The 14,999-nt window shown below is 40.1% G+C and overlaps 1 protein-coding gene across 1 annotated transcript in view; it reads right to left on the bottom strand.

Moving 5' to 3' along the window:
• LOC104608337 (phospholipase D gamma 1-like) overlaps window positions 1-14,999 on the bottom strand; it is a 65,921-nt gene that overhangs the window by 20,435 nt on the left and 30,487 nt on the right. The window contains exon 7 of the mRNA XM_010274286.3: window positions 7,289-7,437. Within this exon, the coding sequence (XP_010272588.1) occupies window positions 7,289-7,437 (149 nt within the window). The remainder of the gene's footprint in view (window positions 1-7,288; window positions 7,438-14,999) is intronic.

Genomic DNA, 14,999 nt, shown 5'->3' with positions numbered 1-14,999 from the left:
TCAGGACTGCCAATTTCTGGTTGTTTCTTGTCTCCATCCAAATAGCCTGTGAGCTCACGAGAGGTAATGAACAGCATTGCTGAGACAGACCACTCTCTGAAGTTATACTCATCTAGCAGCACACTTGTAATCTGCAAGCTGTGCAGATTAGGGTTTTCTAGGTTTGAGGACCTTGTAACAGGTCTGTTATCTCTAGAGGAAACTTCACTGGATAGTGAGGACATCCTGACTTCAGTCCAAGAGTTGTTCACAGTGCTGTAGGTGGTTTTGTTTAGGACTGGCCGAAGTGGTCACAGTGTTCACAGTGCTGGTAGAAGTGTCCACAGTTCGGGTACTGTGCAGTGCTGTTTAGGACTGGCCGAAGTAGCAAGTAAGGGGCTGTAACTGAACCAGTTCACAGTGCTAGTAACTGAAGTTACTTCAGTTAGGGCTTGTTCTGCGACCTGAAGTAACTGTGCAGTGCAGTAACTGAAGTTCACAAAGTAGGACTGATAACCGACCTGAAGAAAATCTGTAACTGAAGTTACCACAGTTCTGCGCAAGTCTTGCTGGGGCACGAAGCTGCAACTGTAGAGAAGGCTAAGTCTTTACCACTTGTTCTGCGCAAGTCTTGCTGGAGCACGAAGCTGCAACTGTAGAGGAAGCTCTCCCCCTTTCGGCTAGTGCTAGGACTGCTAAAATCAGTCCTCAACTAGGTCTGTCCTATACAGACCTCTCTTAGTAGCCCAATAGCTACTATTTGCTGGAGATAATCTAGTAGGACACTACTTCTGGGTCTTACTTCCCTTGAGTCCTACAACCAAGAGAAACCCTAGGTTCGAACTTGCTTTACTCTCTTACACTCCTAGGTCTTCACTGCAGCAACCCAGAAAAGGAAGAGAGAAGATGAAAAGACAGAAAGAGAAGAGAGTGCGCCTGCTGAAACCAGGAAGGAGCTAATGCTCTGATACCATGTAATCTGAAGAGCTATACTCGAAGTAGCAAAGAAGAGAAGAGAACCACAGAACTGAAGAGAATGTCGAACTGTACTAGGCAGTCGACCAGTCTTTTATTTATAGATGAATATAGTACAAGGTAGAAGAAATTACTGGGATGCCCCTGATCAGTGATGGGACAGCCAGATGACTTAAATCACTAAACAGGATCAGGCCCATTAACACAGGCCCAGTTACAAGATAAGTTAAACATAAGACTGGGCTAATAAAAACTCTTATCAGCCGAACATCACTCTAACATTCTAACAGTTTCTGAGTAGAAAATAGTTCCTTTATGAGATTGACAGCTTGTAGGAAGTGATTGGGATCTTCTGGAAGGAGCAGCTGAGTCTTTTGTTTTTCTCTCTAGGCTGGTTCTAAGGTTTCTACCGAGAACAGGTCAGTTCTAGTGTCTTTTGACCTACCCCATTTACTTCTACAGTTCTGATTTCACTACTGGACTGTTAAGGGAGTAGTTCAGACCTGTAGTTTGTACTGGATTACTGCATAAGCTTTGTTTCAGACCTGTTAAGGGAGTATTTGTAAGGTCTTTTTGGTGTGATCAGTATGGAAACAGGTGGGAAGGAACCAAAATCCTTTGGAGAAGGATCTATAGGGTCTGGGAGTATGTCAGATAATACTTTTCAGATTACTACTGTTAAATTTGATGGCACAAATTACTTGGAATGGGCCCAATCAGCCATGATGGCCATTGGGGGAAGGAGAAAGCTTGGATATGTAACTGGAGACATTAAAAAACCACAAAGGAAGATTTAGCCTATGCAAAATGGGTTCAAGAAAACTATCTAGTGATGACCTGGATTTGCAACTCTATGCAGCCACACATCAGTAGAAATTACTTATGGGTGAAAACTGCTAAGGAAATTTGGAAGAATATGAAGGAAACCTACTCACAGCCCCTTAATGTTGCTAGGGCATGTGGGCTGAAAAGTGAAGTGAATAACCTTAAACAGGGGGAGAAATCTGTATCAATGTACTTCTCTCTACCTTAAAATCTCTATGGCATGATATTGATCACTTGGAGACCATTGAATGGAAAAGCCAAAAGGATGCAGCAACATATAGGAAGTTGGTTGAAACAAATAGGGTGTTTGAATTTCTTGCTGGACTGAATTCAGATTATGATATTGTAAGGCAACAATTACTCACTAGGGATAGTGTCACCTTGTCTCAAGCCTATTCACTAGTACATAGTGAAGAAAGTAGAAGGAAATTTATATTACAAATTCCACCCATGGAATCAGCCTTGGCAGCAGTGAAATCAAAGCCTGTTGGTGATAAGGAGAGGGAAATGAAAAGGGAAGACAAGAGAGATATGGTGTGTGATTATTGCAAGAAGCCAAAACACGCTAGAGACACTTGTTGGAAATTGCATCCTCATCTTGTTCCAGCAAGACTCAAGAAAAAGAAGGGGAATGCCAATGCAGCAGTTACTACTGATTGTGCATCTTCCTCTGCTGCAAAACCCACATCCCTAGATGCATTAGCTGCAGTCAGAGTTGCCTTAACTCAGTTCGAGTGTAAAGTTGGAGCCTTAGGATCATCTCAGCCTTCAGCTGCTACATCTACTACTACTCCCACTTTGGATTTTGCTCACTCAAGTACAAGAGCTACTGTGTATCATGCTTCAGCCCCAGGTAAAACTAGCCGTTTTTGGATTGTTGATTCAGGTGCTTTTGACCATATGATTAGTTTATCCTCCATGTTTAATTCCTACTCCTTATCTTCTGGCAGAGACAAAGTTTCTATTGCTGATGGCTCCTTTGTACCTATTTCAGGCAAGGGAGATACCAGAGTGTCTGATACCATCTCATTATCCTCTATCTTGCATGTCCCTAAACTTAGCACAAATCCTAATTTTAGTTAGTAGCATTATTAAAAACCAGAATTGCTCAATAACCTTTTTCCCTGATCATTGTGTCTTTCAGGATCTGGTGACAAGGGGGGTGATTGGGACTAGTCGTGAAACGAATGGAATTTACTTGCTTGAGCATCCACCTGGAAGGAATAAAGATGTTGGGAGGTCTTTTGTGTCTTAGTCTATGAGTCAGATTATGCTTTGGCATAATCGATTGGGTCATTTATCTTTTGGGTCATTGAAGAGTCTTTTTCCTACTTAGTTTGAGTTTGTCCAAGTGTCTAGTCTAAGGTGTGAGAGTTGTAAACTTGCAAAGCCTTGTAGATCAACCTATTCTTTGAGCAATAAAAGAAGCATTATTCCTTTTGAAATTGTGCATACTAATGTTTGGGGACCTTATCACATTAATGCAATGGGGGGTTACAGGTATTTCATACTATTTGTTGATGACTATTCTCGTTTTTCCTGGGTTTATCTTATGCGTTCTCGAGACGAGATACCTACTTTGACCCGTGCATTCCACCAAATGGTTTTAACTCACTTTGGGGTCAAGATCAAAATTCTCAGATCTGATAATGCCAAGGAGTATTTTGCAAAGCCCTTGGCCTCATATCTACTTGAGTATGGAGCTATCCATCAGAGTGCTTGTCCTCATACACCTCAGCAGAATGGAATAGCTGAGAGAAAGAATAGACACATTCTTGAAATTGCTAGGAGTATCATGCTAAATTCTAATTCTCCTATTCGTTTTGGGGGGGTGTCATCCACACAGCTTCCTACCTTATCAACAGAGTTCCTTCATGGGTTTTAGACATGAAAGCACCTTTTAACCTATTGTACCCTGATAAAGACCAGTTCACTATTCCCCTTAAGACCTTTGGGTGCACTTGCTTTGTTCAAATCCTTGGGCCTCACCATTCTAAATTTGATCCTAAGGCAGCCAAGTGTATTTTTCTTGGGTATGCACAAAATCAAAAGGGGTATTGCTGTTATGGTCCAATCTTTGGGGCAAGGTTTGTGTTTATGGATGTTACATTCTTTGAGGATATCCCTTATTACTTCAGGACTTCACCTAGGGGGAGAGTGGTGAGCAGGGTGTTTTTGCTCAAGAAGTTCCATTGCCTATTCCTATCAATGAAGGGGAGTGTAGTGAGGGAGGTTGTCAAAAGTGTAAGGAGTTGAGAGTGTCCCACAAACGATCGTAGAAGCAGGTTGGTTCCAATAATGAACAGGTCGGACCACCTCCAGTCTCCTCTGCGACACCAGATTCAGGTATTTTACCATCTGTACCTTCAACTATTGTAGATGATATGCCTACTACCACCATTGAACCTCAACCTCTCGCAGATGATCTTGACCTTCCTATTGCAATACACAAAGGAAAGCGTCGCTGCACCTTATCTACTGCCCATTGCATCTCTCGGTTTCCTTCTTATGACCATCTTTCACCATCATATAAGTCCCTTTTGGTGGCCATTGCTTCTGTACCTATCCCCAGAACTATGTAGGATGCCTTGGTAGTACCTAAGTTGAAGGAAGCAATGAAGGTTGAGATGGATGCACTTATAAAAAGTGATACTTGGGGGCTAGTCAATCAACCAAGAGGGAAGAAACCGGTTGGGTGTAGGCGGATATTTATAGTGAAGTACAATGCAGATGGGTCAATTGAAAGATATAAAGCTTGACTGGTTGCTAAGGGATACACATAGACTTATGGTATTGATTATGTAAAAACCGTTGCACCAGTTGCCAAAATGAACACAATTACAGTGTTGTTGTCTCTTGCTACAAACTTCTCGTGGCCGTTGTTCTAGATGAATGTTAAAAATGCTTTCTTGAATGATGATCTACAGGAAGAAGTGTATATGGAGTTGCCCCCAAGCTTTTATAATGAAGACAGTGGAAAAGTTTGCCGATTGAAGAAGGCCTCGTCTGGCTTGAAACAGTCTCCAAGGGCATGGTTTGACAGGTTTAGACATGCCTTGGAAAATTTTGGCTATGCACAGGCTCAACCTGATCACACTTTCTTTTTCAAGAAAGCAGGTTCAACTTTAACTCTCCTGGCTGTATATGTTGATGATATTGTGGTGACAGGCAATGATAGTAATGAGATTAGTTCTCTCAAGAAGCTACTTAATAAGGAGTTTGAGGTAAAGGATCTAGGGGATTTGAGATATTTTCTGGGAATTGAAGTGGTTAGAACCAAGCATGGTATCTTCATATCCCAAAGGAAATATGCCCTTGATCTCTTAGAAGAAACTGGAAAATTGGGAATTAAGCCAACAGACACACCAATTGAGACAAACCACGAGATAAATGCAGAAGGGGGTGAACTACTTGAAGATAAAGCCATGTATCAACGGCTGGTTGGAAAGCTTCTCTACCTCTGTCTAACATGCCCAAATATTTCTTATGTTGTTAGTGTTGTCAGTCAGTATATATAGTTTCCCAGAACATCCCATCTTCTTGCAGTTGAGAGGATACTTGTCTACTTAAAAAGGTGTCTAGGTAGAGGTATGCTCTTCAAGAATAATGGTCATATGAAGATAGAAGTGTACACTGATGCAAACTGGGTTGAATGTGTGGATGATAGGAGATCTACCTCAGGGTACTGTTCCCTTGTTGGGGGAAACCTTGTCTCTTGGAGGAGTAAGAAACAAACTGTTGTTGCCCGCTCCAGTGCTGAAGCAGAATACAGATCTATGGCTAATGGGGTGGCTGAAGTGTTATAGTTAAAATCACTACTTGAAGAGTTGGAGGTTGAATATGAAAAGCCCCTAATGTTGTATTGTGATAATCAGGCCACTATTAATATTGATCATAATCCAATACAACATGATAGAAGCAAACATATTGAGGTGGATTGACACTTTATCAAAGAAAGAGTTGCCTCCAAAGAAGTGTGCCTTCCTTATGTTGCCTCCGATATGCAGCTTGCCAATCTCTTCACCAAAGCAGTTACAAGGGTCAAATTAGAGACAGATTTAATGCAAGTTGGGAATGACTAATATCTATTCCCAACTTGAGGGGGAGTGTGGAGAAACAGACTAGTAATTTAGTGAAGTCCCTGCCATATTAGTTGTCTTTTTTATTTACATTTTATTAGTATTTTGGGCCTTGTTATATTAGTCTTTCTGGGCCTTACTAGGCCTACTATAGTTGTTACTATTACTGTTATTGTTTATTAAGGAGTGTGTTGGGAGGCAGGGGCATAGATGTCATTGTAGACCTTGTTATGATAGAAACATATAAATACCAAATCTGGGTGACAGAAACTGATTAAGATCTGCTCCCTTTCTCTTCTCACTCTTCTATTCTCTTCCCATAGTTTTTGAGGCACCAAAGCGAGGCTAGGCGATTGGGCACCTAGGCGATGGATTTTTTATGTTAAAAACATAGATCCTAGGGTAGTTCCCTAGGTACCATAACCATATTTCTTTAATAATTATTCATGATTTTCATAAGAAAAGTATAAATTTCATACTAAAGTATAGAAAATCAACATATTCATGAGAAGAAAAGGAAGAAGAAAAATAAAATTCAAAAAACATAGGGGTTGAACCCTTATTTTTGTTATAGGAAAAGAAGAAAATAAAAAGTATTGGTAGTAGTAGTAGTAGTAGTAGAAGAAGAAGAAGAAGAAGAAGAAGAAGTAGTAGATGAAGAATATATGGAAGAGGAAAATGTGCTGATTAGATAAAATTTTTAGTTCTTCCTTACTTATTGGTTCAGGTTTTTAAGTCTTTGAGGGTTCAACACAGCATTTAGCAATGTTTGTGTTGATTAAACCCTAATAAATAAGAAAATAATAAAAAAAAATAGTATATAAACACACAAAATGATTGTTTTAGTTTAATAATGTCTATTTTATAATTATGATCTCAAAAAAGAATGAATAAAAAAGTATTTTATAGTAGGAAGTAGAAAACTGTTAGGCGATTAGGCGAGGCGAGCTTCAAAGGGCGCCTTGTCGCCTAGGCGTCGCCTTGACAACTATGTCTCTTCCTCTCTTCTTTCTTATGTTTTTCTCTTATTTCTTTTTTCTTTTTTGGTTTTCTTGCTGAAACCACATCAGAATACTGATCGACTGTGAACAGCACCAGCCATCTAAATACTCAAGTACTATTGGACAAAGGTTTTGTGCTGGTTATTCAATCTGTTTTATCCATTTCAGATTGAGACTATCAGCTTCAAGCAACAAAGCTAAGGACTGGTGCAATTATAAGAAATCCAATATGAATCTAACAATATAACTAAAACTATTGTAGCTAAAAGGAATTGTAAGTACCATGCAGTTCAAAGAAATATTATCTTCCTTGCAGTTCAAATAAATCTAATTAGATTGACCAAAAAAACTGCAATGATAAAAAACCATTCAAAAGAAATACTATATTATTGGCTCAAGAAGTAATTCAAGCTAGTTGTTGGAGCCTGCCTGCCAAAAGAGAATCCTTTGAGTAGCAGCACCAGTTGGAACACCCTCTGGCCACATTGGGATAACTATATAGGCAGAAAATCTCTCATTTGCTCTGATTTTGCTAGCAATTTTTAGAGCAATTTCCATTGGTATTAAATTGTTTGCACCTGCATGTAAGTAGAAATATATGTTCAGCAAAGAGAACTCGATAATGGTATTGACAATCACCACCACCTAAAGTGATATTCAAGAAGAAAATAGAGAAAGAGACCGACTTACATCTTATGCAATTTAAATACATGAAAAAAACAACAAAAAGAAATATAAAAGTATTCAAATCAATTTATAATAAATTTAACTAGTAAGTTAGTAACACAAGTTTCTGCCCTAGCAAATCATGATTGCTATCAAACTGAAGCTTAAACTTGAAGAAATAGTTGGTTAGCCATGGGTGTGGGGTTCCATACCCACACCTAGTTGTTTCTAATTTCTTTTATTAGTAGTTTCTAATTTCTTTTATTAGAAGTTTCTAATTTCTTTTAAGTTGGGCAGGCTGGCCTTATTGTTTCTAATTTTTGTTTATTTCCTATTCTTGTAAGGAACCTAAAGCTATAAATAAAGAAGTGTATGGGGCGGCAGATCATTAACCACCGAACCCCTTCTTTCTTTTCTCCTCTCTTCACTCTTCTCTCTCTCTCTCTTTTTCTTCTCTGCGAACTTGTATTACTTCTCTAATACAGTAAACAGTTCTTCTTCTTCTTCTTCTTTCAAGTTGGTATCAGAGCCTTCGATCTAGGGTTTCTCATGCGGATTTAATTCAGCCAACCACATGAGAATTGTTTAGGGCTGAAAGTTCAGAAAGATCCTTACTTCGGCTGATTCTTGGAGGTTGCAAGAAGGCTTTAGCAGCTGTCCTAAGATTGGAGAGAGCTTCTTGTAATCAGGAAGAATCAGGCAGGAATTGAGTGATCAAGATCGATTCTTGATCAAGATTGGAGGTGTCGATCAGCTTTTTCTTGGTTCTTTGATCAAGATTCAAGGTGCTGACAATAATCGATTGATCAAGTTTGAAGACTGAAGGTAGCAATCAGTTTTCTGGGCATTTTTCTTCATAAAGTAAGTACCTTTTCTTGAGATTGATACTCAAAAGGACTTTGTTATTCATTCAGAGAGGTATGGATAGAAAATCTCAGGACTGATATCAATCCCATGACAGTAGTTGACTATTATCTAACTGCAAAATCATTGTCCTAGGTCAGCTGTTATCAGCCTAGAAATACAGTTTTTCTTGTCACAGTAGTTTAAAGCCTCTTCTTAACTTAGAATGGAGTACAAGAACTAAGGGGAAGGTGCTTTTGGGACTGGTGGTTCAGGTAACATGACTGAAAACACCTTTCAGATTACAACTGTTAAGTTTGATGGATCAAACTACTTGGAATGGGCCCAATCAGCCATGATGGCTATTGGGGGTAGAGGAAAATTGAACTTCTTGCTAGGGGATGTGAAGGAACCCTCCAAGGAGGACCCTACTTATGCTAGGTCGATCCAAGAGAATTTTTTGGTGATGACATGGCTGTGCAAATCTATGCAGCCATACATCAGCCGAAACTACTTGTGGGCCAAAATAGCTAAAGAAATATGGGATGTTATAAAGGAAACATATTCTCAGCCCCTTAATGTTGCTAAGGCCTATGAGCTAAAATGTGAGGTTAAAAATCTGAGGCAAGGAGAGAAGTAGGTCTCTGTTTACTTTTCAACCTCAAAATCCCTGTGGCATGAAATTGGCCATCTTGAAACAATTGAGTGGGAGAGACAGAAAGATGCATAAACATATAGAAAGTAGGTTGAAACTAACAGAGTTTTTGAGTTTTTAGTTGGTCTGAATTCTGAATATGACATTTATCTTTTGGGTGTTTAAAGAGTCTTTTTCCAAACTTGTTTGAGTCAGTAGAAGTGTTTGGGTTAAAATGTGAAAGTTGTGAACTTGCCAAACATAGTAGATCATCTTATCCTTTAAATAATAAAAGAAGCAACCTTCCTTTTGAGATTATGCATAGCGATGTTTGGGGGCCCTACCATACTCCCACCATGGGGGGGTACACATATTTCTTATTATTTGTTGATGACTATACCCGTTTTTCACGGGTCTATCTTATGCACTCTTGAGATGAGGTCCCCTCTCTGACCCAAGCTTTCCATCAGATGATCCTAACTCAATTTGAAACCAAGATCAAGATTCTTAGATCTAATAATGCCAAGGAATACTTTGCAAAACCCTTGGCATCCTATCTCCTTGATCATGGGATCATTCATCAGAGTACCTGTCCTCACACACCTCAGCAAAACAAGGTTGTTGAGAGAAAAAACAGGCATATTTTAGAGGTAGGCAAAAGCATCATGCTTAACTCCAATGTTCCCATACGCTTCTGGGGAGATGCAATCCGTACAGCCATATACCTCATTAATAGGGTTCCTTCACAGGTCCTAAACATGCAAACCCCATTCAGTCTTCTATATCCAGATAAGGACCTATTCACTATTCCCCTCAAAACTTTTGGGTGTACTTGTTTTGTTCAAATCCTTGGACCTCATTGCTCTAAGTTTGATCCCAAAGCCACTAAGTGTATTTTCCTTGGGTATGCACAAAATCAAAAGGGGTATTGCTGTTATGATCCAGTTTCAGGGAAGCGCTTTGTGTCCATGGATGCCACATTCTTTGAGGATATGCCCTACTATCACAAGGCTTCTCCTCAGGGGGAGAATAGTGAGGAAGGGATTTTAGTTTCAGCTCCAAGAGTTCCTTTACCTATCCCGGTTACTGAGGGGGGGAGTTGTGAAGAAGGTTGTCAAAAATGCAGGGAGTTGAGAGTGTATCACAGAAAGTGGTGGAGGCACGTTGATTCTCGTACTGAATAGCAATCCAGGCCAGTTCCAACATCTTCTACAACTCCAGATCTAGACACTACTACTGCTCCCACTGTTGATCCCACTGTTACAGATGTTCAGCCTTCACCAACAGATGACCTTGATCTTCCAATTTCTATTCGTAAAGGGAAGTGTCGTTGCACCTCATCTACTGCCCATTGTATCTCCAAGTTCCTTTCCTATAATTGTCTCTCAGAATCCTACAGATCTTACTTGGCATCTATTTCTGCTATTATTATACCCATAAAAGTGAAAGAAGCTCTTTGATACCTGAACAAAAGGAAGCAATGCAAGTAGAGATGGATGCTCTTGTCAAGAACAACACATGGGAACTAGTTAACCAGCCTGAAGTGAAAAAACCTATTGGATGCAGATGGGTATTTACTGTGAAATATAATGTTGATGGTACTATAGAGAGGTAAAAGGCCAAATTGGTTGTAAAATGATTCACACAAACTTATGGCATAGACTATATAGAAACCTTTGCACCTGTTGGAAAAATGAACACTATCAGAGTTCTTCTATCCATTGCTGCAAACTTCTCATGGCCACTATTTCAGCTGGATGTTAAGAATGCCTTCCTCAACGGAGACTTGCAAGAGGAAGTATACATGGAGTTACCCCCTGGTTTTTATAGTACAGAAGTAGGAAAGAAAGTTTGCCTTTTGAAGAAGGCCTTGTACGGGCTGAAACAATCCCTGAGAGCTCGGTTTGATAGGTTTAGACTGGCTTTGGACAAATTCGGATGCATACAGGCTCAGTCAGATCACACTCTCTTCTTTAAGAAGACAGGTCATTCCCTGACTCTACTTGCAGTCTATGTAGATGACATTGTGATAACAAGAAGTGACACTAGTGAAATTAAAACCCTTAAACAACACCTTCACAAGGAATTTGAAGTGAAAGACCTAGGAAAGTTACACTATTTCCTAGGAATTGAGGTAACTCGATCTAAGCATGGCATTTTCATCTCCCAAAGGAAGTATGTTCTGGACTTATTGGAAGAAACTGGCAAGTTAGGAGTGAAACCTGCTGATATTCCCATTGAGCCTAACCATAAGATAAGTGCAGAAAGTGGAGAACTCCTTGAGAACAGGGCTATGTACCAAAGGCTGGTTGGGAAACTTCTTTATCTTTGTCTAACCCGATCAAATATTTCTTATGCCGTCAGTGTTGTCAGTCAATACATGCATTCTCCTAGGACCACCCACCTCCTTGCAGTAGAAAGGATCATTTCCTACTTAAAGAGATGTCCAGGGAGAGGTATATTCTTCAAGAATAATGGTCATATGAAAATAGAAGTGTATACAGATGCAAAATGGGCTAGATATGTTGATGATAGGAGGTCCACCTTTGGATATTATGCATTTGTGGAGGGAAATCTTGTTTCCTGGAGAAGCAAGAAAAAAAATGTTGTTGCTCGCTCCAGTGCAGAAGCAGAATATAGATCCATGGCCAATGGTGTTGCAGACAGGACTAAGCATATCGAGGTATTGTGATAATCAAGTTGCAATTAATATTGCCCACAACCCAATATAGCATGACAGGACTAAGAATATCGAGGTTGACAGACATTTTATCCGAGAGCTAGTCGCATCTGAAGAAGTATGCCTTCCTTACATTGCCTCAGACATGCAGTTAGCTGATCTCTTCACCAAAGTAGTCACAAAAAGCAAATTTGAGACAGATTTATGCAAGTTGGGCATGACAAATATCTACTCCAACTTAAGGGGGAGTGAAGAAATAGTTGGTTAGCCACGAGTGTGGGGTTCCATACCCACACTCAGGCTCTAGTGTGTGTGGTTTCATACCCACACCTAGTTGTTTCTAATTTCTTTTATTAGTAGTTTCTAATTTCTTTTATTAGAAGTTTCTAATTTCTTTTAAGTTGGGCCAATTGGCCTTATTGTTTCTAATTTTTGTTTATTTCCTATTCTTGTAAGGAACCTAAAGCTATAAATAAAGAAGTGTATAGGGCGGCAGATCATTAACCACCGAACCCCTTCTTTCTTTTCTCCTCTCTTCACTCTTCTTCTCTCTCTCACTCTCTCACTCTCTCTTTTTCTTCTCTTCGAACCTGTATTACTTCTTTAATACAATAAACAGTTCTTCTTCTTCTTCTTTCAAGTAAACTCAATAAAATCACTTTAACTATAGTCTTCAAATTTATTTAGTCCATAATAGAAATCAATGACTTCACTCAACTCATTTTGAATTAAAAATCAATGTTCAAAGAACTGGGCCGGGCATCAACTAGGAAAAGGGAGAGGTTCATGGGTCATAGGTTCAACCGGGGTTGAACCGGAGGTCGAACCATGATGATATATATATATCATAGTTTTCAAGGCGCTAAGGCGAGGCTGGGCCTTAGGGGGGCGCCTTGTCGCCTAGTCACCTAGGCGGGCGCCTAGGCGTCACTAGACCTGTTCATGGGCCGCGTGGCCCGACAGGCCGACCCAGCCCCCGGATGGGCTTGAACATGTTTATAGGCCCATGGGCTTAAACTCGGGCCAAAAATCCCGGCCCTCAATAAATTCGAGCCGGGCTTGGCTTTTGTCAAAATAGCCCGGCCCGAGCCCGGCCCAGCCCAACCTAAAATTAGACTTAAAATGGGTTATGTGATTATGTCCATTTGAATAAATTTTTTGATTTAAGAATGTAAAATTGTGTTTTAAAACGTAAAAGAAAAGGAAAAAAACCATCTTGTAGGCACATTATTCATTTAAATTGGAAAAAAAAACCATTTGAATTTTTAATTCTAATTTGAATAGGGAAAATTGTAATTTTTTTTATTAGGTCGGGCTTCAGGCTTTTTATCAAGGCCGGGCTCGGGCCCAAGTTATAGGCCCGTTGGTCGGGCCGGGCTCGGGCTCGGGCTCGGGTCATTGGTTTTCCAGTTTCAATCGTCTAGGCCACCGGTATTGGCCTTTTTTGGCCAATGTGGTTTTGGTGGTATGACTGAACCGGCCAGACGCTTGGGTCACAATTCAACCGGTCCAATTGATCGGTCTAGTCCAATTTTCTAAACATTGTTAAAAATAATTATTTTTAAACAACATAAGAAAAGTGAGTAAGTTTTGCATACAAGAATGATATGACCATATATATGCATTGAAAATTTTTGGAAATTGTATAGTTTTTTTTTGTAATGTTTATATTACTTTAATCTTTTGACCTTGTTGCTGATAAAAAAGAAGAATAAAGTTGGATTAATCCAAAATCTTTAAAAATTAAGAATAAATATAAATGAACTTTAGATAAACAAAGGTAGTCATGCAACTTCACATGTTTGATTTCTGGTTTTTTATTTTGTAATTGTTAGTGTCGAGTATGTAGGGGTATTTCTGTCTTTGTGCTTATGTTTAGGTTGCTGATGTGTAAGATTATGTTAGATCTAATGATCCTAACTTAAGTAGGGGCACATGTGACTTTTCCACAATATATTAGTAATATATAACAAATATGGACGAATGGGAGAGTGGACTTTTCTCTCATTCGAACTAGACCTTTTCCTCCCTTTATTCTCTTCTCTTCTCCTCTCTCTCTCTCTCTCTCTCTCTCTCTCTCTCTCTCTCTCTCTTCTTTCTTTCCCTTGACTGTTATCAGCCTAACAGGCAGGCCAAATCCTAATATGGTATCAGAGCCAAACTGAGCAAATCGAATCTCCCTAGAATTCTATTCTCTATGCACCCAGTCTAGGGTTTTCTCTTGCTTTCTTCGCCATCAGTGGGAGATAAGGGAAAGGGCTGAAAAGGAGTGATCGCCCTCTTCCCTTGGAGGTTTCTATGCCTCCAGTTGTGCTGATTGTGGCTGGTTGCTGTGGTTTCTAAGAAGCCCTCCCCTAATCAATGAAGAGAAGAGGGCTGATTCGTGTGGTGCAGTGGGTGCCTTGTGTGGTCTGATTCTTGGGTGATTAGGTAAGAGGTTCTATGCAATTTTTTTTTTTTGGTGTGAATCGAATGATAAGTCTGTTACAGACTGTATGGTGGGATTTCAGATTGTAGTGTGCTAGGGTTTGTGCAGTTTTCAGTATGATTCGAAGGGGGAGTGGTCCTCAAACAGTGTGGCGAAGTTTCAGGTAGTCGTGAGGTAGAGTTTGTGGTGTAAAGAGTGCAGTTTACAGCAATAGTAAGTGCTGAAACCAGTGTGTTCAGTGTGTAGTGTGGTCTAGTGTGCAGTGTGCCGAATTCAGCAATGGGAGACCACAGTGATAGCAAGACTAGTGTGATGGTCCCTACTGACTACCTGAATGTTCAGATGACCTCTATTAAACTGAATGGAGAAAATTATGTACCTTGGGCTAAATCTGTAGAAGTCTTTCTTAAGGCAAAGAAGAAGGTGAAACACATAAGGGAAGAAAAACCCTCCACCGATTCAATTGAGTATGATGATTGGGAACAAGAAGATGCACAAATTATCACAAGGTTATGGAACAGTATGGAACCCAAGATCGATTTTCGATGGGGCTTAAATCTGAGTATGAACCAGTACGGGCTCAGATACTAGGAGGGTCAGCTCTCCCTTCCTTAGAAGAGGTGTTTGCTCGACTTAGGAGGATTTCCATTGGATCTACCTAGAACCCTAGTGTTTCCAATAGATCAGCCTTTGCAGTATCGAGAGGCCATGGTGTTAGAGGTGGAGCTCAGTTTGGCCGTAGTGGTAGCAATGGATTGGCATATGGCCGGAGTGGTGGTAGTGGACCAACATATAACCGTGGTGGTGGTTATACTGAAAGTCGAGATTCAGGGGGAGCCCGTGGCAGAGGTCGTTGTTCGGGTCCAAGGAGGTGTACACACTGTGGTAT

This window comes from Nelumbo nucifera, chromosome 6 (genome assembly GCF_055504915.1).
Source record: "Nelumbo nucifera cultivar China Antique chromosome 6, China Antique-T2T, whole genome shotgun sequence".
In the NCBI taxonomy this organism is placed as follows: domain Eukaryota; kingdom Viridiplantae; phylum Streptophyta; class Magnoliopsida; order Proteales; family Nelumbonaceae; genus Nelumbo; species Nelumbo nucifera.
This window is presented reverse-complemented; position numbering and strand designations above follow the sequence as displayed.